General features: G+C 39.4%; 3 protein-coding genes across 5 annotated transcripts in view; 2 read left to right on the forward strand and 1 right to left on the reverse strand.

Moving 5' to 3' along the window:
* The first annotated feature begins 1,580 nt into the window (after positions 1 to 1,580).
* LOC107226366 (thioredoxin-like protein 1) lies at positions 1,581 to 4,425 on the forward strand. The gene is made up of 4 exons (XM_015667161.2): positions 1,581 to 1,800; positions 1,977 to 2,244; positions 3,071 to 3,354; positions 3,445 to 4,425. The coding sequence occupies exons 1-4, from the start codon at positions 1,703 to 1,705 to the stop codon at positions 3,656 to 3,658; spliced, it is 864 nt and encodes a 287-aa protein (XP_015522647.1). The 5' UTR covers positions 1,581 to 1,702; the 3' UTR covers positions 3,659 to 4,425.
* On the reverse strand, positions 3,879 to 7,892 carry LOC107226363 (poly(A) RNA polymerase, mitochondrial). Of its 3 annotated transcripts, none has more exons than XM_015667157.2 (7): positions 7,690 to 7,892; positions 7,328 to 7,521; positions 6,990 to 7,226; positions 6,686 to 6,895; positions 6,373 to 6,587; positions 6,004 to 6,224; positions 3,879 to 5,102 (listed from the first exon to the last, which is right to left on the reverse strand). In XM_015667157.2, the coding sequence occupies exons 1-7, from the start codon at positions 7,850 to 7,852 to the stop codon at positions 4,504 to 4,506; spliced, it is 1,839 nt and encodes a 612-aa protein (XP_015522643.1). In that variant the 5' UTR covers positions 7,853 to 7,892; the 3' UTR covers positions 3,879 to 4,503. The 3 variants fall into 3 exon arrangements, with proteins under 3 accessions (XP_015522643.1, XP_046593549.1, XP_046593548.1); XM_046737593.1 differs by having other exon boundaries at positions 7,704 to 7,843; XM_046737592.1 differs by having other exon boundaries at positions 7,654 to 7,790.
* Positions 7,893 to 9,402: 1,510 nt separating this feature from the next.
* LOC107226364 (cuticlin-4) overlaps positions 9,403 to 22,679 on the forward strand; it is a 33,493-nt gene continuing 20,216 nt past the window's right edge. The window contains exons 1-3 of the mRNA XM_015667159.2: positions 9,403 to 10,459; positions 14,007 to 14,044; positions 17,580 to 17,637. Coding sequence (XP_015522645.1) covers positions 10,393 to 10,459; positions 14,007 to 14,044; positions 17,580 to 17,637 — 163 coding nt within the window. The 5' untranslated portion in view covers positions 9,403 to 10,392. The remainder of the gene's footprint in view (positions 10,460 to 14,006; positions 14,045 to 17,579; positions 17,638 to 22,679) is intronic.

Here is a 22,679-nt window from a genome sequence, read left to right on the forward strand (position 1 = left end):
AACGATCCCCTTCTTTAGATTTTGTCAAATTTGACGCACTTTCCCCGTTTTCTAGGAATTATAATTAGGGCACGACATCTTCGCCATATGCACGCCTATGATCTTAGTTCTTTAGCCATTACTATATTGCAAGCTTTTACATATGGTATAACGCTGCGCTGGTGCGGTGGTGTAGGTGCAGGGTCGTTGCTCTGTAATTTTCCATTCTGCGTGGGCTTTGGTGTTGGGGCAGCAAGCCCCCGTTTGCCCCTCGGCTACCGTGCTTCTTCCCCCCTGTGGGCGTTAGGACTCGAGCCGATTTTAGCAGCTATTTTCTAATATGGTAATCGCAGTGCGTATGCGCTAGTGGTGACCCGTGTTTCGTGGTGTATTTTAGTGCCGTGTGCATTTTCGGGGTCACGATGCGCTGAATTCTAGTTCCTGTTTACTTCTTAAATATTCTTACTATCCTGTTCGTTACAAAGTCTATATATTAAGATTGTCATATTGCTTACTCGTCGTTTGTTAGTTTTATAGCGTGTAACTATATAAAATTACATATGTATTATAATTGATTACTGTCGTTATTCACCTGGAGTACAATAGCGATTGTTTATGAGACATAGTTGCTATTTGCTTAACATTATTAGAATCGCGCTGCTGCGAATATTCTTAGGTGTTTGTGTTATAACTATCTTAACAGATTTAGGGTATTTAATAATTTGATAATTCGTAGTTTTAGAGCAGGTTTACATGTGTGCTTTCGTATATAATTCTCTTCTGTAATTATTAATTCTTATATTGATATATATCGGCTTGGAAGCTTCTAGAACGTTTTTCTTAACACGTATGCATCTTTGAGTTTATTGCGAGTTGATTTACCTTCAATCGTTTCGTCGGTAAGTTTCCTAATGTGTTTTCTAGATGAAGCTCTGTATGGCTCCAAATTGGAGATCTGCATTGCCTTCAAAACGTTGCGCGTGTTGCCTACAATACGGCATTACGGAGGAGAGTATAATTCATGCTCGATAATTAGTATTCACGGTTTTGAAGGTTTTGCAGTCTCTGGTTTTATGGATTATTGCATCAGTGCTATCTTTACATTATATTGGTTATACATTTATCTATGGTTTTACAGTCTTCTATACTCCAGGCTATATGGTATAGCGTAAGTTGCTTACACACAAATGGCATTGTCGAGTGTTATATAATAATTGGATATAATTGTGTTAGTTAATTATAGTGTTAATATGATAGTGATATATAATAACGTATAATAATATTATAGCTCTTTGTAGTGCGAAGATCTCGTAACATGGTTTCTAAGCTTTAATCAGTGAATGTCGTGGTTATTTCCATCTAGGGATATTCCTAATAGTTAGACAGTTGCTTTAATTCCTCATGGTTACAAGATTCTCGTACTTCGAGTTTGGTTAGTTGATAAAAGTAACATGCAGTAATAATAGTCGATAAAACATACGGACGTTCCGGTCGGATGTTACACTATCTTGAAAATTTACGATCTCGATTGCGATTGGTTGACAAATCAAGATGGCCTTCACGTGGAGCAGAACGCGATTGGTTGTTACAAATGGCTGCGCATGAACACACCTCATCTTCCTTCATGCGGCGAGCTGAGAAGTGAGGATCAAGCTGCCAGTCATTGTTAGCAAAGAACATTTCCAATATAGTTGTTGATTAACCAATAGAGCAGAGTGTAATAATGGGAGCTGTGCGTGTTATCAACGACGACAATCATTTCCTTGGGGAAATGAGTCGCGCGGGGACGAAATTAGTCGTCGTCGACTTCACCGCGACCTGGTAAGTTTCTCTTTTTAGGTTATCCCACCTTCTCACCTCCCACCGATAAGGACTTCCAACGAGGATCTCGACTCAATCCTCTCAACCATGATGCGACAATTTAATTTTCAATCTAATTATAGTGTACCCATGCATTGCCCTAACTTCAAAGTCTTTCGATTTGCTTTCATTTTCAGGTGTGGCCCATGCCAGAGAATAGCACCGATCTTTGAACAGCTCTCAACAAAGTATCCAAACGCTATATTCCTAAAAGTTGACGTGGACAAGTGTGCTGAAACTGCTGCTGGTCAGGGAGTCAGTGCCATGCCAACTTTCATCTTTTACCGTAATCGCACCAAACTGGGCTCATGCCAAGGGGCAGATCCAACAGGCTTGGAGACCAAGATTCAGCAGTATTATGGATCAGGAGATGCAGAAGAAACAGAGGGGCCAATTGCTGGACATGTACGGGATAATAAAGATAACATCTATTTCCATATATTCGGAATGATTTTTCTTGCAGTAACATTGTACTACTGGAATAAGTCACAGTAGAAGAAGACCCTGCAAACAAGTTCTCAAGTGAAAAATGAAAAGACACCACCTTGCACAATTTCACTCACTGCTCAATCCGGGATAAATATTTGTTATTTGTTCATATTTAACGCCGGTGGTGCCCTATTCAACCACAATGCTGAAAGTAATATGTACAAGTTCCACTGGAAAATTAGTTACATACAATTATGCAAAGTATTCGACTAATTTTCATAGATTCGTTTTAAAGGTAACTTTTGCAGTTACATTCTGAGCAATACCATCTGCTGCTATTCCGCATTCCATATATTTCCGTTTAATTAATACAATGGCATTTCATCATTTTGCTGCAAATCCTAGTTTCGTTTACTGTCAATTCATTTCACTAACGTATAATCCAATGCAGTCACAGTGCCTAGATATTAATGTGAGTCTGGATCTTAGCACTAACCGAGTGACATTTATACTATAATTTGGAAATATCGAACATTGTTATACATGGATATTATATAAGTAGTAAGGAGACGAAATTAAAACAAATAGTAACAAAGTATTTAGTATTATAACTCATCTCATTAATCATAAAAACACGTTCATATTTGTACAATCAAAAACAGAAAAAAAAAGAATAAGAAAAATGAGTAAAACCTTTGTATTTCTTTATCTTTGTGATGTGTGCACGAAGAAATTTTTGACCTTGATTGTTTGACCAATTTAAAAAAGGCAATATCCACAGAACAGCAACCTCTGCTTTCAGATGGATCTGAGCACATTCATTATGAAGGGACAGTGCGAATGCCTGAATGAATCCGATGAGCATCCGTTTTTGCAATGCTTATCTTCAGAAGGTGGTTACCTGGAAAGTGACTGTGATGAACAATTGATAATATCAATTACTTTCACACAAGCTGTCAAGGTCCATTCTCTAAAAATTAAAGCACCTGTAGGCCAAGGGCCTAAGAACTTGAAACTTTTCATAAACCAGCCGAGAACCGTTGACTTTGATATGGCAGACTCTTATACCAGTGTACAAGATGTTTCGTAAGTAAATTGTTATGCATGTAATCTAATGAGTTAAGGAACTTCGTTCGTTCACAAAAGGTAATTTTACATATACCTCTTCTGTCATAGGTTGAAGGCATCGGACCTCGAGGAAGGAAATCCAGTACCTCTACGCTATGTCAAGTTCCAAAATGTACAAAATCTTCAAATCTTCGTCAAAGACAATCAGGGTGGCAGCGAAACAACGCGAATTGATCATCTGGTGATCATTGGTTCGCCAATCTCAACGACCAACATGGGCGAATTCAAAAGAGTTGCTGGTAAAAAAGGGGAAAGTCACTAATGTATAATTCCTGGTTATTTATAGACCAAAACTGAACCACGCGATGTCTTCTGGTAATCATAATCAACAAATAGATGATCAAGAATCAATTCATGCAAAACTTGGTGATTCGAGAATTGCCTACTGATATGACGTTGCACCTTGTTACAAAGTCTATCCAAATATATTAACCAGCATACTTAATGATGATATTTTACTACCGAAAAAACTTTTTTTTTTATTAAATGGATATAAATCCATATTTAAAACAATCTTTATAGGTCCAAGTTGTAAAAATTGAGAGGCAATTAACCATTGTACTAGTGTGATAAATCTTTAACATTGTTGGTTCTTGCTCTGTGTACAGCTACATGAGTAATTTTCATGTGTTTTTCTTTATACTTTGCAAAATGGGAATGCATTTGTTTGTACAAAAACAAGGGTGAATAAATTTTGAATACTTGGGTGAACTACAAGAAAAAATATCCGTATATATAACGACCACTGCTTCCAGACATGATTGAAGTCCCAAAATTATTGAGCTTTTGCTTCATTGGCTGATGATTAAAACTGATTTATCATGATGTAGTGTAGTGGTGATTTGAACTTTTCTTTTGCTGAAGCCGAACTGCTTCGCCACTGGACATTTTGCACAGTCACTGATTACCGATAATTATGAAACTGCAGTATTCATAATGCGTGTGTGAAAGAAAATTTGATTACAACCACTACATAGTTTATTTGTACAAAAGCTGATGAAATCAAATAAATTACAAACCTCTCATATACTAAATTTTTTCATTAGATTTTCCACCATGTTCTCGTAAAATTAGTTTATTCATTTTCTTACAATTGAATTTTTTGTTTTATCTCCTAAATTCTTGCTTCTGATTGCTCTTCTTCTTTTTACTACTTATTCTTTGTTTGTCTACACTGTGATTCACTGTGTTACTATTGGCATTTGCACTTTGAGTATATTTGCTGTGTTTTTCCACGCCATCCACTGTTTTTGATTTACTGAACAACGCAGTAAGTTCCACCATTCTGTTCGTATGATTCAGGCGAATAGGTTTAACATTCAATTCAATTTTTTGATTGAACAACGATAAAAGTCCCCAGTCATTCGCGTTATTGTCAGCAGCAGAGCAAAACAGCCACGCTGCATTTCGCGCTTCAATTTTTAGCCGTTCCATCTCCTGGGTATTAATATTTTTAGCCACATTTAGACCTGGCTCAAACGGATTGTGAATATAAACAGTCGATTCCGCGGGTTTGGGAAGCGGCATACCTGCGTTTAGGGAAATGCTCTTTGTTGTGAAGTCGAAATTCGAATAGTAAATAAAAAAGTCTGTCAAAAGTGTTTCCAAATCATCCTCGTTCCTAGAAGATGCTTGAGGTAGTTTTGATATATCACGTAAAAACGTGCAATTCACGTCACCATCTGCTATCCGAACATCGTTTTTATCTGGTATAAATATAAAATATCCCATTAACAAATAAAGTTTACCAATGAGATAACATATAACAGTAGTTTTCGTACTAAGGTAGTAAAGCTCAACTCTACGGCTGAGTGTGGATCTTCACATCCGTGGATTGCGAGATCCACGCAAGGCCGGAAAGTAGTACGACTGTGATGCGAACATTATTTTTCAGTATAGTTGCTGTAAAATACGCCACATGGTCGCACTTGGAGCCATAAAGTTGAACTTGCACACGTGCTCGTAAAGTTCAACTTTACAGCCATAAAACGCGACTGCTATGGCGTACTTTACGGCTACTAAATCAAAAAGATAACTACTGAAGGCTGTAAAGCCCTAATTTCAGACTTCTACGATTCAGAAACACATCTGAGTCAATGTTAAAATATGTATATTAAGGTGGGCCAAAAAAATCGACTATTTTTTTTTTCACTTTGTACTCCGAAAACTTGGTTGGTAGAGACCTCAAAAACATTCTCTCCAAGTATGAGCTCTTAATTTTAATAGCAAGGTCCTCCGCCTCGCAGTTTTCTATTTTTTTCTTATGGTGAGGAAGAAAAATACATATCTCGGTATCTACTATTTATAATATAATAGTGTGCATTGAAGTTTGACGGTGAATATCTTCTGAACAGTGAGGTATATAAAAAAATTGTAAGAGACCTTTTTTGTAGAGAATTCAATTTCCTACGAAAATATGATACATGTTTTTTTTTATAAATAGTAGATACTTCCTATTAAAATTAAGAGCTCATACTTGGAGAGAATGTTTTTGAGGTCTCTACCAACCAAGTTTTCGGAGTACAAAGTGGAAAAAAAAATAGTCGATGTTTTTGGCCCACCCTAATGTATATATACACAAACGCGTACACACGCACACATACGTACCTGCAAGTTCAATTAATTTTTGTAAACTAGGTAATATTTGTTTCTGCTGTAAGTAGAACAAAACGAGAAGTGTCAGGGAAAAATTAGTTATCCAATGGCCAGGATAATTGTTTGTTAACTTCATGTATCTTGCCCAAGACCTTACTGTGAAAATCAGGGGTCTGACTCTCCAATCTAATTCACCATAAAGGTACAACAGTTCAGACATATATATACTCGTCCTGAAATGAATAATATTCCAAAGTCAATAATATTGTACACGTGAACTATGTTAAAGATTAACTGAGCTAGCAAATGAGTAAATGAGTGAATATTTCAGTTGCCCATGAACTCCATGCCATATTCATTTCGATTATAAGTAGTACTCACGTGTTGCTCATACTGAGATCACATTCCAAGTTGGTCAACGTTTGATTGAATTTAATTATCGGCACCCGCGCATGTAGTATTTTTTTTACACTCGATATCCCAGGAAGAAAGTGATCAATGATATTTGCTATTATTTCCATCACTTTCTGTGTTTGAGCTCTGTCAGGATTCGATGATGCCTTTGTGTAATAAACCAACCTACTTTGTACATTTTCCTGGAACAATCGTGAAGATTAGGAGATGAGGGTCTCGAAGTAATCTCCTATTTTTTGCAATTCAGTCTTTGATATTGTGAAACTCAAGAAGAACTTACCTTCAGATGGGGATGCATCTGTAGTACCAAGTCGAGATCACTCCCCAGTTTACCACAGCCATTAACGCTGGATCCGAAGGGGAGCACTGTGACCTCAGAAAACATTCCTGACAGGCACAATTCGATTTGACGTGCACTTAGAAAGCGTAACCTTGTACCAGTCTCATTTAACTTTGTTGCATTGTGTAATAATGTCATTTGGTCAGAAACCTATAGAAAATAAAAACGAACCAAAACGGTAAAAAAAAAGATTTTTTATGATCAATCATCGAGTTAGTTGCATTTCCAATATTGTTCAACTTACCGACTCTGCCTTAAACAGCAACATATTCATGTCATCAGGCGCGGAAGCGACATTGGCATTTATTACCTTTAATGGTATGTCCTTGTCAACAAAATCCTTTCGCACCCGATTCGGTACAACTCGGAACCACAAAAAAGGCGATGTGACAGGAAGATTTTGATCCACTTGTATATGCGTTGAGGCGGAATTTATGGCCTCCACGTCAGATAGCAAATTGAACTCAATTAAGATAAAACTCTGTGCAAAAATAAGAGTATGTACGTACATGTCATACATGTCATCTGACTGTCAATGAGAATGATTACCAAACATGTTGGATAACCTCAAGTATAGCTCACCAAGTTATCGCCTATTTTATAATGATGCATTTCTTGCACCTTTCCAAACTGGGAACAGTAATCGTAGAGTTCGTAGCTTGAATTTTCTGATTGTACTTGAATCAGAACACTTCGTCTAGCCTGATCTCGCCTCCTCGACATAATTTCTTCATAGAATACATATTTGTCTTGTTTTTCAGTGGATGGGGATTTTCCTGAAATATGATACGGAATTTTTAAACTCTGTTTGTACGTGAGGCTTGATTCCGTTGTACGAGTTTATTCTAAATAATGCGATAACCGGGTATGTGTAACAAAGTTGTTTATAAGGAAAATCTGAACTTAACCTCACTCTTTGGTGAGGTTAGTTTTCAGTCCGGTACCTGAACTAGCATACCGTGCGCTTACACTACTCTGTATGCCCGAGGCAAAGCTGGTTGGTGCTTTTCTGTACAATTTCGAGCATACACAGTTTGCGTAAAATTTATAAAAACGATTATTTGAAATCTGCCGAGTACTGCCGCTCACACGAGCGAGCAAAGCCATGTCTGAACACTACAGCACGAGCCGACATCAAATATTGCCGTAATGTCGTATTGTGGCCGCCTTACTCTCTCTGCTATAAACCTCGAGTACTAGCGCCCTCTGAGGCGAAACTGTTTTTGGCACTATGGTAAATACAACGGTAGATACGCTCTGCATTACTTACTATTGATAAAGTAGACACAGATCAGTTACCGATTTGTACCCTTCGAAAATTACTTTTGAAAACCTTAGTATTTCATAACAGAGAGCGTTAATATGGGCTTCTCCAGGCTGCTCTCTTGATCAGGTATTTGATCGTGAATTGAATATAGAATGTGGAATAGCCATAGATTTTGCTAGGAAATTTAATCCAAGTAAGCATTGATTGGTATAATTGATATGTATTAAAAGATACTATATGGCAACCATTCGTCAATCTTAAGATTTCAAAGTATTGTGCCGTATTCGTATTGCGAAACTGATAGTTCACCGTTCTGAGATGATTCCATTTTCTTGGCTTGCAAGCTCGTGTCATATGTATACATCTCATCATTCGAGGGTTGATGGTATGCTTTCCCAGGTAGCACACTGTTGGCTGTTAATTGACATAATAACGACAGAAATTCTCAGTGAACTATTTCAAGTCAACTGGGAATAAGCATATTATGAGCCTATTGTTGAGTGTATACTGACTAATAGTGCGCGAATGTCCTCTGAAATGTCATGGTAAAGGCAACACCCGACGTCAACTATTATTCAGTATTCAGTTGACTGTGAGCAGTCAAGACGAAAAGGCAATAACTCGTAAGTAAGCTAATTACGCAAACTAATAGTCAGCTGGCGTCAAGTATATGAGATAGCGTTTAGTCAGTCAAACTACCACCAGACATTGACGTTCATTCGGCACATGAATGCGCTAACATAAACAATTATTTGTCTGAAAACCATCAAAAACTTTTGACTTAACCTTCCCGTACTAACAATAAGGTAACAACGAGTTGTCTGGTCTATTTGCCTTATACTTGGCATTTCAGAGAACATTCGTAAACATGAAGTATACGGCATGTCAACGTCAAGTTCACTTTCTTGTCGATCTATGGCCAATCAAAAATATCCGAACTTTTGTCCATGTTTTGCCAACAATGCGTCGACATTTTTTTTAATTGTACAGAACGACAACTTTTTGTAGTCGAATGACAATGAGCCTCTGGATAAGTGTACTACCTAGGTTCGGAATGATCGACTTATCATAAATTTACTATGTCTCTCATCGAATTCTTGGTTTTTATGTTGAATATAGCAGAGGGATCAGGTTGCGCAAACCATGTATGTATGCATGTATGTGCACACATACAAGCCGGTTGCGAGCGATGGTTAATGTGTCCAATTTGGGCGATGACTCGATGGAGCATCGTCAAATCGGCCTGTGGAGGGGGGGGGGGGGGGGGGGGGATTCTGAAGGTAAATGGGTGACGGAGGAGGATACCTTTCGCCAACACGCCAAGATCAAGAAACGTGCGGTGTGCTGTGGTGTTGAAGGAGAGAGAGAGAGAGTGAGCGTCCATGCCTCTACCGATGAGAGAGTAAAATAATACTCGAGACTTCGAGAGCCCGCGTATACTCCGTTGAGAAACCCAGGGGATTGGGTACCTTGGGTAGCCAGTCTCGATTCTCCCGCCGAACGTTAAGGACGCCGAGTGTTGTGCCAGCTCGGAGTCGCAGAGGGCAGAGGGATAATCAATCCCGAAAGCAAGTGTAGTGTCGTGCCCGCAAAATGAATTTACAACAACAACAACAACAACAATAATAATAATAATAATACTAATGACAACAACTGTATGAACGACGACGAACGATAAGCGAAAGGATTCAATAATAGACGAAAGAGTCGATCAACTGCAAAGCGTGTATATCATTATAACGCCTGTACGTAAATCGAAGGTGAACGGATAACTGCTCGCGTTGGAAACTGAGTAAAAATTGATATAAAAATTATATCAAAAACATGTAGAAAACGAAAACGCGGTAAAACCTGCACGCTATATTAGATTGCAATACATCGATGTATGATTCGACAGCTCTTTAGCATTGCCATAGAAGAAATCGATGAACAATGAGTTATGGTTTGCTGGTGAATATTACAGCGGCAAGATTAAATGAAGGAAACCACAGTTGTTTATCGAATTATACCGATGCACGATATACATTGTCAGTGGAAACCTGAAGGATGATGGATTTGATATCAAGACACGTGTTGAAGGTTTATAAATCAAACACAATCGATCGACTGGAAGCAGAAAGGAAAGAAGTAAAAATCATTCATTAGTCCTAATAACAATCCTTGTCGTTACGACCGAAAGCCATAGTCTGATGATTTCTTGCTTGTATATTGAACAACTGTGCACAGTTTTATCAGACATCCGCACCACGTGATACTATAACCTTTTACGCACGTAAATGAATCCAACTTTCGCGTAAAATTCGATATTCCCGATAACGTTAATTATCATTTGATCGTCAGAGCAGTGTGGCCGCGAGGTGACGGATTATTAACTTTTGTGATGAAAGTTAATTTTTTCCCTCATTTGGATACATTTACCTGCAAAAAGTTATACCAGCATAAAACAGGTAAGATTTTAAATGTTGTTAATTTTATAAATGAATGAATAAATAATAATTTTCCGGTGGTGGCGCCCCGAGGGTTGCTCAATACTTCGATGTAGGCGTTGAAATCACAAGTCGTGTAAAAGCAATTAATTACACTATGCTATAAAAAGGAGCCCAAGGTTTCTTCGCTTCCTCCGCACATTAATTATATACGATCCGAATATAATCGGCTGCAGGCTGCAGCTCGGCTTGTCCGCACCATGTTATATTTCCGCTGCTGCATGCTGATGTTACTGTATGCTCTTTGCCATTGTAATCGTCACATGACTACATCGTCTAACGATGAGGATGAAGTTAGTAACGTTACTGTAACGACGCTTGTTTAAGATAAATAGCTAATTCGCATCTTTAGGAATGTCCGAGATTTCGTATAAACAAAGCAAAAACCAGTATAAACAAAATATAATTTAATTTTGAAAAGCCAACTCCTTGAAAGTCATTCTTAAATTACCCAATAATGTTCATTTTTTAACCTGAGGTTTCGTTACGTCAACGTTTATACTAACTTTAGCCTAATGTCTAATATGCGTAACAGTCATTTTTGCCAGATCGTATACGTTGTTCCCGCTTGTTCCGAGACCGTATTGAACACCTACAGATAAGGAAGCCGAAAGTGCCAAAACAGCCTGAAATTAAACTCCGCGTTAGTAGATAGTTGCACTCGTAACTAAACCAATCGCGTGTATGCGTATCTTCCATAACAGAGCTCCGCGTATATTCAATACCACTCATATTACCGCACAGCTTGTGTAAATACGCTGTTGTAACGCGCTACGATACACATTTTTTTTATACCGCATGTTCCGCAGACTGTTACGAAATTTTTACCTATACGTTTATCCCCTACATGCCGTGGACAATTATCGAGAATTCTAGTTCGTCTTCTATAATATGACCGGCAAACGATCGTTGAAATTAGACTGCTCTCCCGTCGGCCGCTAGATTTTTCAAATTGCGAGGTCGATCGGAAAGATCTTGGCCGCAAGATTACCCAGTTCTCCGTATTTAATATCCAGCCAGGTAGTCCTACGGTCGATAGACGATACTTATCGACGCATCGAGCAATGCCCACGTTGCCTCGGCAGTCGTCCTTCAAACGGGGGACCGGAGACTCGACTGTTCACCAGACTGCACGGATAGAGCGCAAACGATATCTCCAAACGCGCATACCTTAATTATTTATCCTTGACTCGCACGGACGAACAAATCATCACGTGTCAAGTATTTTCGTCCATAGATACTTGATATTTTCATTCTCGGCGAGTCTCCTCACCGACGAAATATTGCGATATTCGGATTGTGCTCCTGCTATTTCGAAAGGCATACACGTACAATAATTTAGATCCAGGTAAACTCTCCGATCTTCTCTGCGAAGCACTTATAGTTGGATGCCCTTCAGTCAACCGTGACCTTCAATTCCCTTTTTCTTCTTATTTTCTTTCTTCTCTCGGGTTTTAATGTCATCAGGGAAGAATGTTTAATCACGGATGCCCGCGACGAGGCACCTCGAGGATCCTGTCTGCAGGTCGATAACCGAGCGTAGGGAATCTTTTACGAAAGTGCCTGCTCTCGTCTGGTTCGGTTTGATGGTTGTGGTTGTGGTTCTCCTGTAGGAATGAGAATCAGACACGTGTACATTGCACCTACATTCACGGTGTTTATTTTTTTTTTTACCGTCCACCTGCTTCCGGAGTAGAAATCGAAAGGTGCACGGTGGGAATCGCCTCATCGCTTCCCCCCAACCCGACTACGAAATCAATCTCAATGCATGCTTTTTTTTAGGATTTTCTTCATTTTTATCGGAGACGCTGTTCCCATGACCAGATTTTTCTTCTAAATAATTATTATTTGAGCGTTCAGCGTTCCTACAATATACAGGAGTTACCGCAGCCGCGGATCGAGGATTTAACGATTTCTTGCGCAACTTATACGGTATTCATACGCTACGTGTAGTTATCAGTTATGCAATTCGAGTTCTCGGCAACAATGAGTCGACGTCACCTTATCCCGATCCGTACGTGTTCGAAATCTTTCGGCTATGGGTACACGTACAGACGTACTAAGAACTTGGTTGGCTGGAGAAATTGCCGTTGGGAATATGAAAAGAGGGGTGTTCGAGGAATAGTCAGGAAACGGTTCTCCTCTCTGCTTCGTCAAACTTCATAACCGACTATCCAACGTGCTCGGGGTACGGAGGCGTCCACCGTAAAATTTGACAAAGAACATTACGGTTCGCTCCAGAAGCTGTACGTACTTTACCCCGTGCGCTCAGCTTTTTATGATCTCCGCGATGCGGCTGTGAACAAGAAATACGGTTTACCAAGTAAACATCAGCGAACCGATCGACCGTGTTTTATTCCCCGATGCACCCCGGGCTCTGATATTTCCTCGTGCTCAGCACGAGCATCCGTAACGTCTGATTGGTACGTTTTGCGATGTTCGGACCTATTTCCGGTAATACGTGGACAAACCGAACAGGAGCTACGACAATTCTTGCTCTGCACTGTCGTGATCCTGTCATTCTCACAGTCACTGGACGAAGAAAAAGAGGGAAAAAACTAGCGTCCGACCAAACTACGATTTTCAGTCGAAACCGAAACCGAAACCGAAACTTATGTAGTTAAGTTAAAATTTAGTTAAATTTTCAACATGCCTGGAAATCTAGTGTTTTTCCTAGCTTTGTAACAGATTATTCGATTAGAAATAAAAGACCTTAATTTATTCGGAAATCACTTTATTTTGAAATTCAATGTAGGTAAAAAATTAATTTCGAACATACCCGACAGTGCCCGATACGACACGAACGCCAGTTCCCGCCGAGCCAAAGTTTCGGCCAATCCGGCCGAAACTGAAACCAAAACCGAAACTTGAGTCTGTTTTTAGAAAAAACGAAGCCCATGTATCTGCGTACAAATTTCACGGTGGCGTAGATTCTTCGTGGGGCATTGTTTCATCGCGATCGTTACACGTTTAGGATTAGGGTACGGATGCGAACAGAGTTTCCGAGGTCAACAGTCAGCCGTCAGCTGTGCCGGTCCGCAGGTATGGTAGTCTAAAAAGTGAACGCAATTTATCCGCATTTAATGTGTTACTTTCTCAAGAGACCGGGGCCACTACTAGCTGAGGCGAAAACGTTGATCGAGGTTCACGAATACACACGCGAGATCTCGTCGCCGCCTGCGGAGAACAGCTTGTAGGCGGAACCGTCGGCTCGCTGACTCCAGGAGTGAAATCTCCGCGTCTCGTCGTTCGTGTCGGTACCCACTTCGCGATATACTTACCACCCCGCGCACCATCGTGCAAACTCTAACCAATATGCAGATATTAGAAAATCTATAGAAAACTCGGAGAAGACGAAAGTGTCTGCGGTGTGGCTATAATAGGGAAATTACATACATGCAATGTATATACGTGTGTAGTGTACGTGCGAGCAAAAGGCTTACACTGTAGGCGCAATGCCGCCGCCTGTTCGACCCAGATATTAATAAGACTTTCTCTTTTATTTTAGCCATGGTGAGGCGAGAGGCCACGCTGCTAATTCTATTGGTGAGTAAAACAATTATTACTGATCATCGTTTTTTTTATTTTACCCATAATGTTGATTATCATGATCATATAATCCATGCTCTGCGTCAACAAACAACAACAGTGCGATCGCTCGAATTTTTTTTTTTAATATATATATTGCTGCTTGTACCGAGTTGCATGAATAAATTACCAACAAAAGTTGAGCGATTGCATTTTCTTTAATGTTCCTCCGGAATTTACTTTATTATCTCAAGTTTGCAGATTGCCTTCTGCAGATGATTTACCGAGGTGCATGAACACCAATTAGTGACGATGACCTTGCCGTTGCATTGTAAAAAAATTTCTTTTTTCGTTCAGCCTTTTCTAACCTGGGCGCTGCTGCTACAGTCAGGCAAGCGAGGATAAAAATATGAGTTCGCAACAACTAAAACTCAAGTATCATTAGATAATGATTATTGCAGTCATACACCGGTAGGGATAATGAAGCCATGTTTTCAGACCGCGTGTGCCGAGTTCAGTGATTCCTTTTCTTCTCGTACAATATAACGTATCCCATACACCTATGTGTTACATCTGTATGCGTAAACCGCGCACGCTGTCCAGTTGTGATCTTTGCTAGTTCTATTGACCCGTTTAGGAGCGATATACTTATATCCGTACGCGTTAATAAGCCCTAATTTTTTCACGAATGACATCCAGCGAATGGCGCGATTTATGCATTTATTTCGCGTTGTTTATCAATTATAGCACAAGGCGAATAGTATTATTTTAGCAGTCGAATTGAACTACAGGGTGTATACAAGGTATGGAGTATTAATGACTTTATTCGTATATTTCAATGCCAACTGCTAAATACGCTCGGCTTATTGTTTCGGGCAAGTGAGTTCGAAGCACACTCTCTACACGTGATATATTCTTTCATTTTGACGGAGATGAAAGTGAAATTAACTGTTAAAAAAAAAAGAAATTTATTATCAATCCTTGCGCTATCAAGTGTCAACGTAAAGGGGGATTTAAGTATCATGTACATGAAGTTTTCTCATGCTGCGGATAAAGATTAAAGAGTGGCCCGTGAGCAAATATGGCCAAACGTCGCGAGACACAATCTATTCGAATGTCGTCAGAGCCCCGCCTACTTTTACTTCTCTCTCCCGCAAACGGCGAGTTTTGCTATCCATTCGTACATAATAAGATGATAGGAAGCTACGGCATGTACGGCAAGTTATTTGTATGCAGTGATGGTAAATTGCATGAAGTGGACGCAAAAAATATGCCAAATTTGAGGATGGATGAAAGATAAATGTGTCGAGGATTGGAAATGCCGTCGAGGCGCGACTACGCATCGTTTGTATACTGCATACCTACATCTATGCATATACGCGTACTTGTATTATTATATATACTCGCATGCATTGCGTAATTGACCGAGTTGAATCGTCTTGAACAGCGATTTGCCTACTTCGGAGGCTGTCTTCGTCTTTTGTGGGCATGCGGCACGTTCTACGACACTACGGCAGCTACTCACGCGCATTGTAGAGTGCAGACTGGTATCGCAACCTTGCGTTAGACCTCCTCGAGGAGGCCCAGTCTTTGCACGTAATCGGGTGTATTATATAGGTATACGCATAGATGTTTTTTGTATTACAGGATGAGTGCTTCTGGTCACAGTGATCGCCCGGTAAGCCAAATGAATGTAATATACGGAGAGAACTGACGAATACTCACGAACAATGAGTATAAGATTCGAAATTGAGTACGTGTCGATGTGTCCAAAACGTCGTCTTGAGAAATTGTTAAAATTACTTTCTAGTTCCCGTGTATATGTGTAATACGTACAGACAAACAGCATGTATTAATTGTTGTTGCCCGTACTGTTATTGTCACGATTGACGCGGTACAGTCACGGATCTCTGCAAGTACAACTTACACCTATTCGTGCCGATTTCTGCGTAGGACGTCATCCTTGGTGGCCCGCCTCTGCGATACTCTATAGCCATAATATGCAATGTATGTACGGGGATACATGTAAAGTTTTTTGCGTATAGATATTGCGAGTATATAGCCGTGTGCGTGGACAACGTATACCGATTTTTATACGGGTATCGATATAGCTCTGCGAACACGTTTGGCGACATCGCTGCTGCTTCGTCTGTATTCCAAACGCATGGTCCACGAGACCACGACGCCGACGCAGCAGCAGCAGCAACAGCGTTTCAAGTGACGTCAGATTATCCACGTACACGTATGTATAGGTATAATAGTGGACATATAAGGACGCCCACCACTGCGACTTGCCTTGTGAACTGGTTAGTCATCCGACGAACTGCCCGGACTTGGCGTATCTTGTCCCTCACATGCTGCAAAGTCTCATACGTAACGCTCTTATACAAATCGCGTACAGTTGTTTATTCGCGTTTATTCAAAATTTCACCCGATGTATGTCAAAAACGATGCGATTTGGGTTTGTTGCAAGAAAGCTGATCATGACTGTTTCTATAAAACATGAAGAGAAAGTTATTCGGGTATGTAAAGATGACTGATTAAAAATTCGCGACGCTGCAGATGCAATCACGCCTCGCGGTAAAGGCGACCGATTTTACAATATTGCACTTACTATATAATATTAACCTCCACATTACTGGATCCAAACTATCGTGCAGATTTTTCTTTGGCGTATACTCAAGCCAGCGCTTTACATCGCTTGGGCCATACGTCTTTTACTCCTCCCTTTCGAATTCTCCCGCTCCGCTGCAGCCGTGCCGGGTAAAACTCGCCAAGGTTCTCGTATCTCCGCGGTTCTCGGCCGTTTACCTTATATAGCAAGCAAGGCATATAAACTTTGAAATATACGTCCGATTTATTCGTATCACATTATATCATTCATTTATTCTCATAATAATAATAATGATGATAATAATAATAATAATAATAATTCTTCATTAATCACAATTACGTTTTCATATACATGGGAGTAAGAGTAGAGTAAAGCAATGGGTTGGCGGTGGTAGTCGAAACACCCGTATTTGCACGAGGGACAAGGGAAACTGCCGAAAACCTTGTCCATACGGTCGGTAATGAGAGATTTGAAAATAATGTATCGACTGCATTTGATTTTACAATTCAGGTAGCTTTATAAATTTTCAATTCTAAATATATCATACGCAGCATTATTGACATGGAAGGAAGGGTGCCTGCAGCTTGCAGGGCACTTTTATTTTCATTTATCAATCCAGTCCGTACACGGTAACTTGGTACAATATAGCACGCGTCGTTGTCCCCAAGAGATGAAAGTGGCTCAGCGAGTGGTTTGTTCGATCCCGAGCCGGTTCTAAAGTCTTCGAACAATTTATTGCCGAGAATAGATACTCTTCATCCAAGTTATCTGAGTATTTCATCAATTATCGCGGTATGGCCGCAGGACAACTGCTCTATTCATCGAATCATTATATCGAGCGAGTCACAATGCGTTGGGAGCCTTTGTTTTTCAATCATTCAATTTCCGACGATCGATTCTTGACGTCATGAAGTCAAATTTTTCCGATCTTTGTTCCAGGTCACAATACTGAGGCACAGTACTACACATGCCGCCCAAATACCTGCCCTACCGACCAGTGAGTATGCCATATTCAACAATAATCAGATAATATGGAACAAAATATGTTGGAATTGAACTTTGCAAACAATAATAAGGAACCGTACCTACATAACACAACACCGTAACACCATTCACTGATGTATCTAACAAAGTCCCTAAATGCGAATAATTTTTTTTAATTATCGTGATCTTTGTTATCGTTTTAATACGTTGCAACGTTATTTTTTTTTTTTTTTTTGAATTACGGAGCGCCTTTCCGCTTACACTGCATGCATTGAATCGGTGAAAATAAAAACTTCTCTTTCAATGTTCATCGTCATCTTTCTCTTTCTTCTTCTCTCTTTCCCCTCATTACTGTGTACTGTTTGATAATGGAGAGTATGTAGTGCCAAGACGGATGCCGTACCTGCAGACTCATTCTAGACTTGTATGTACTCTCGCGTGGATGATCTGAAATCTAGGTCGCACGATTCTGCGCTCACCTTCCTCCTTCCCTCGAAACGGAAGGTCATCGTTTCTCGGTCTGGTATAAAGAATGTGTAGGTAAGAATGTCGGCTCACCCTCACAGCGAGATCCACTTCCGCACCGGATCAGATGTGTTGGTACGAATGTCGCGCCTTTAACTTGATCAATTTCTCAACCTGTGACAAGTGGAAAAATTACAGGAATGAAACACCACGAATAATCTATGAAATTAATGAAAAAAGTTCTCGGATTCATTGACAATTATCCTGCAAAAGGAAAAAATGGCAAATTGCATAGTAACAAAATGTTTCAATTAATCCTACATGTAGGAAATTCGAACGCGCTTTCGTGCGAAAAAAAACTTGTCAAAGGTGGCTATTTTTACAAGGCACCTGCCTAACGATGTGGTAGAACTTTGAGGAACGATAGAGTTTCTCGTATGCTGTAATTTCGATGTCTGGTAATATAGATTCAGTATTTTTCCTTCTTCTTGTTCTAATATTGTTTTACAAAAATTTCAATCAATAATTATAGCAACAATAAAATATTTCCCCAAAAGTGGAGATATACGTGGCATTCTACCAACTCAACCCACCGCGAATCTTGACATTTTTAATTTAGTTGAAACTTGGCTATCTTTTTGCATTCTGTGAAAAAAGGTACCTTGATTCTTTTCAAATTTTTTTGACAAACCGTTCATGAGGTACGAATTTTGGAAAATTTTAATAATTTTTCTTTCAAACACTTATAATTTAGAAAAAAATCCTTGATTTCGAACGTTTTTTTTTTTTTTTTAATTACAAATTGTGTGATTCAAGTGTACTTTTTAAAAATGCAATGTAAAAAAATATTAAAAACTTTTGCTTAAAATCACTCTCAATGTTAAAGATCAATCTTTATTCGAAATCGCGCAATAGAGTTTTCGAGTTTCTGCTATTGTTTTAGTCTTTGTACCTACATCGGATATTAAGATTATTGGCAGCTTTGTCATAATTTGCAATTATTTAAAACTTTACTTTGATGTTTGGTAAGCTAGTTGGTTTTTAGACCAATTCGCATAGCGCTTGACATGTTAAAATTTGTTGATTAAATGGCAACTGAAGACTAAATACTTGCTCGTGCTGCTGCTCTTTTTATCCCACCCTCAACGCCGTCGCAAGGTCCTTTACTATGATGGTTCGCGAGAAATGCCATTCGGCATTTATTTCAAACTATTCTTCTCGATAGCAAATATTTATAAAATTTTTGTAGTTTTTGAACTGTTGTCGAACTTCATCAGAAAAAATAATAAATTTGTTTAACATTTTTAGGCAAGTTTTTAATAAAGTTAGTGATAATTCGTAAAAACGTGAACTGCATTTGCATCATGGGTGATACGTTGAAAGTGATTTCAGGCTTAAATGAAAATCATTGATGTAAAATATTCAAACGATAAAGATATTCAAAATAAAATTTGATAACAAAAATCGCGTTCTAAATACTGATTCGTTATTTCAACAATTTTTCACTACTCGTATGTTTAATAAGACATTTTATAGAGACATTGCAAGTAATGTTTGAAGTTTTAAATAAACAAAATGGATTTCATCAATTTCAAGAATTCAAAATCGAAAGTATGAAAAATCAAGTTGAAAAAATTCATGTTCATGAATTTTTCAAAAAGTCATAAGCAGTTGAAAAAAAACTTGAAATTTTTGAAAATTCATATCTCATGAACATTTCCAAAAAAAAAAGTTTTTCACAGAATACAGAAAGATAACCAAGTTTCGGCCAGATCAAAAATGTCAATATTTGCAGCAGGTTGAATTGGTATGGAATGCCCTACATACCATACATATGTATAATATACATTCCACTCTGATGAAAATTAGCTTGAATGAATAGAAGTTTAACTAGTTTCTCCATTGTTAAGTACCTATGTACTACTATACTTAATTACAAGGGTTTCTCCGAAAACGGTCGAGCACGTTTTCGCCGGCTTGAACTACTTTTTTTCTTTTTAGAAATTACGGCTACAAGAATAACGATTTCCATAATAACTTACATCCATGCCAGATATACAAATCTGAACATGCGATATTGCGAGTTCTTGATTCCGTACAAAGGTATGAAAAAATCTGTTATTACTCGGACCAATTACGTCTGCACGTCTTCACCGATCAGTCTTGAAAATAACATAACTGCGAGTCATGGTGATAAATAAGGCGATGCGAACAACAGCTAGGAGCGATCGCGGATATAATCTACCTGTACGGGATGGATTATAGATCCTGTGTGTAACGTGACTCGGGTCGATCGTCGTGACGTAGGATGTACGAGATAAGAGACGTGTGATTGACACACGCATCGGTGGCAGTTATAGATGCGTGTATGCGATAACCGTGTATGTCCATACATGCAATGCAATCTCGCATCACGTACCACTACTTCTGTGGGGGTAAGTTTTTGCTCCTCAGCAAGGAACAAATTGGCCCTCGCGTAATGTTTGCATAGAGGGGGTATACCTGTGTACACCATTTAACTCAGGTACCTACAACAAGTGTATAACGAAGGCACCTGCCTATGAATGTTACAGTTGTTGAGACTTGGAGATATTATGCTCGACAAGTTTTTTGCCAGCTTTGGAGATGATACAGCAACTGGCCTTTTATTTTCTCTAGGCTCGCTTCGCCCCGGGATGTCGTGTTGATTGCAAATCTCCCATTGTGATCTGGCGTAATATAGCATAGCTTGGAACAATACCTACGCGGCTACCTGTTTATACCGCTTATACACTTTCGAAGCGTTAATTAACAACGGACGAGATAAACATCCTTTGCAGCGGGCGTAATTCACTGTGACGAGGGACTTTAGGCTTATCGTATAATGCCTCTCCCTACCCAGCTATATTATGCGTAATTGGACTCTATGCACGCGGACTATACCTGTAGAATACCACCGTCTACACGATGGCCAACTTCCCTGAGTGTCAGAAAGTTGAAAATATATTAACATCAGAGAATCGGTTAGTTGGTAAAAGGCACAAAGAAGAACAAGGGCTTTGTTTGTTTCTTTATTCCTATTTCCTGTTTTCGCGGGCAATCTCCGGCAATGTGCATGTGTGTACGTATATTCAGGTGCAAAGAAGTGAGCGGCAATCGGCTTTGCGCAGAAAACGGCAGGGTGGATGGTGTTGAGAAAGAAAAATTCCGAATTATTTGTTGGATGTTGGGAAATCGCACCAAATCGTAATGTATACAATATATGTTTATATAACGCGAGAATGGTTTACACGTTTTTCCATGCGTATTTACCGTACACGAAGAACCCGTTTCTATGACGGTCTAATGAGTCTGCGAATGCGCATGCGCGGAGTACCGAAAAAACCACTTTCAAGTCCTAGGAGTTAAAACTGGTCTTTTCCGTGCTGTGCGCATGCGCTGTGGCGGACAAATCCGACATTACGTGACTCTAACCTCAGTTTTGTGATTCGTGAAAAAACGCGTGACGTACTCTCGTTGCGTAAAGAATCGTGTGCAACAAGGAGGCAACGATCTTTTCGCCTAGCGTATTTGCAATATTCTTCTTCTGCTCACCTACGACTCATATTGCAAACTTACGCTTCGCCCGAAGAAACCAAGTTTGCGTCCTTGTTACACAATATACTATTCTCGCGTATTATTCGTTCTTGGAGATATACGCCTATACGCACGGGGTCAATTAATCCAATTACCCGCTGCATATCCGTGTACATTTCCAGTATTATAGGGTATAAGGTACAGTTATATACGGAGTCAATGAACCTTGATTTGAGTCTGGCAAATCTATTAACGTAATATGTAGATGCTACACGCATAAGTGTGCATGCCTGCGAACAGGTAATTGCTTGGGGCTGTTTCTAGCTGTTAATAAGCGGTAATATTTCTCCACGAGGCTTCGGTCGCTATAACGTTTTCGCTCACCAATGGGAATTTATTTTCATCTGTAGTTAGGTACATATAGGTATGCAAAAATTTATAGTCGCCGAACGTGTTTAGCTTATAGAAACACCGAGGACAACTGGTATTATTTCCGTTAAATCATCGCTAAGATTATACATTCTTCCCGCATTGTCGATATAAAAACTACCGTGGTTGCCTGAGCAGAACGGAAAAAAAAAGAAGAGAAAAAGTTATAACGAAGCAAGAAGAAGAAGATACCTATTGACGTAAAATTATTTACCTACTTGGAACTGAGTTCCGACTACGTATTATACACAATACTCTACACCGGTATATGCGTATGTGATAAGTAATGTAAGGTCCTTGATACTTTTTACCTTGAACATCACTTCGTCCATCTTATGAGGTGGGGAAGAAACCGGTGACCGGTGATGTCTGGGACTTTGGAGTCGTAAACAGGAAATGAGCCACGAATTTTACGTTTTCTTGAAGTCGTTGCAGATGAGCGCAATGATTCGTCATCATCCGTCTCAATCCACCGGTATACATATGACGTCATCCGTATGTAACCTGTAACTTTGAACATTGTTCGTATATGGTTTAAGACGAGTTTCATCCGCCATTTAATATACGCTGTCACACTTGCTTTCTGTTCACAAGTTCTTCTTTTTA

This window comes from Neodiprion lecontei, chromosome 4 (genome assembly GCF_021901455.1).
Source record: "Neodiprion lecontei isolate iyNeoLeco1 chromosome 4, iyNeoLeco1.1, whole genome shotgun sequence".
Classification (NCBI taxonomy): Eukaryota; Metazoa; Arthropoda; class Insecta; order Hymenoptera; family Diprionidae; genus Neodiprion; species Neodiprion lecontei.

Excerpts from the sequence above, each read along its gene's own strand:
- LOC107226363 (XM_015667157.2), bottom strand. The coding sequence starts at position 7,852 with ATGGCTTTGCTCGCTCGTGTGAGCGGCAGTACTCGGCAGATTTCAAAT. Across the intron at positions 6,896-6,989 it reads TGCTGTTTAAGGCAGAGTCG|GTTTCTGACCAAATGACATT; the intron begins GTAAGTTGAACA and ends TATTTTCTATAG. Across the intron at positions 5,103-6,003 it reads AAAATTAATTGAACTTGCAG|ATAAAAACGATGTTCGGATA; the intron begins GTACGTATGTGT and ends TATTTATACCAG.
- LOC107226366 (XM_015667161.2), top strand. The coding sequence starts at position 1,703 with ATGGGAGCTGTGCGTGTTATCAACGACGACAATCATTTCCTTGGGGAA. Across the intron at positions 2,245-3,070 it reads AGGGGCCAATTGCTGGACAT|ATGGATCTGAGCACATTCAT; the intron begins GTACGGGATAAT and ends CTCTGCTTTCAG. Across the intron at positions 3,355-3,444 it reads ACCAGTGTACAAGATGTTTC|GTTGAAGGCATCGGACCTCG; the intron begins GTAAGTAAATTG and ends CTTCTGTCATAG.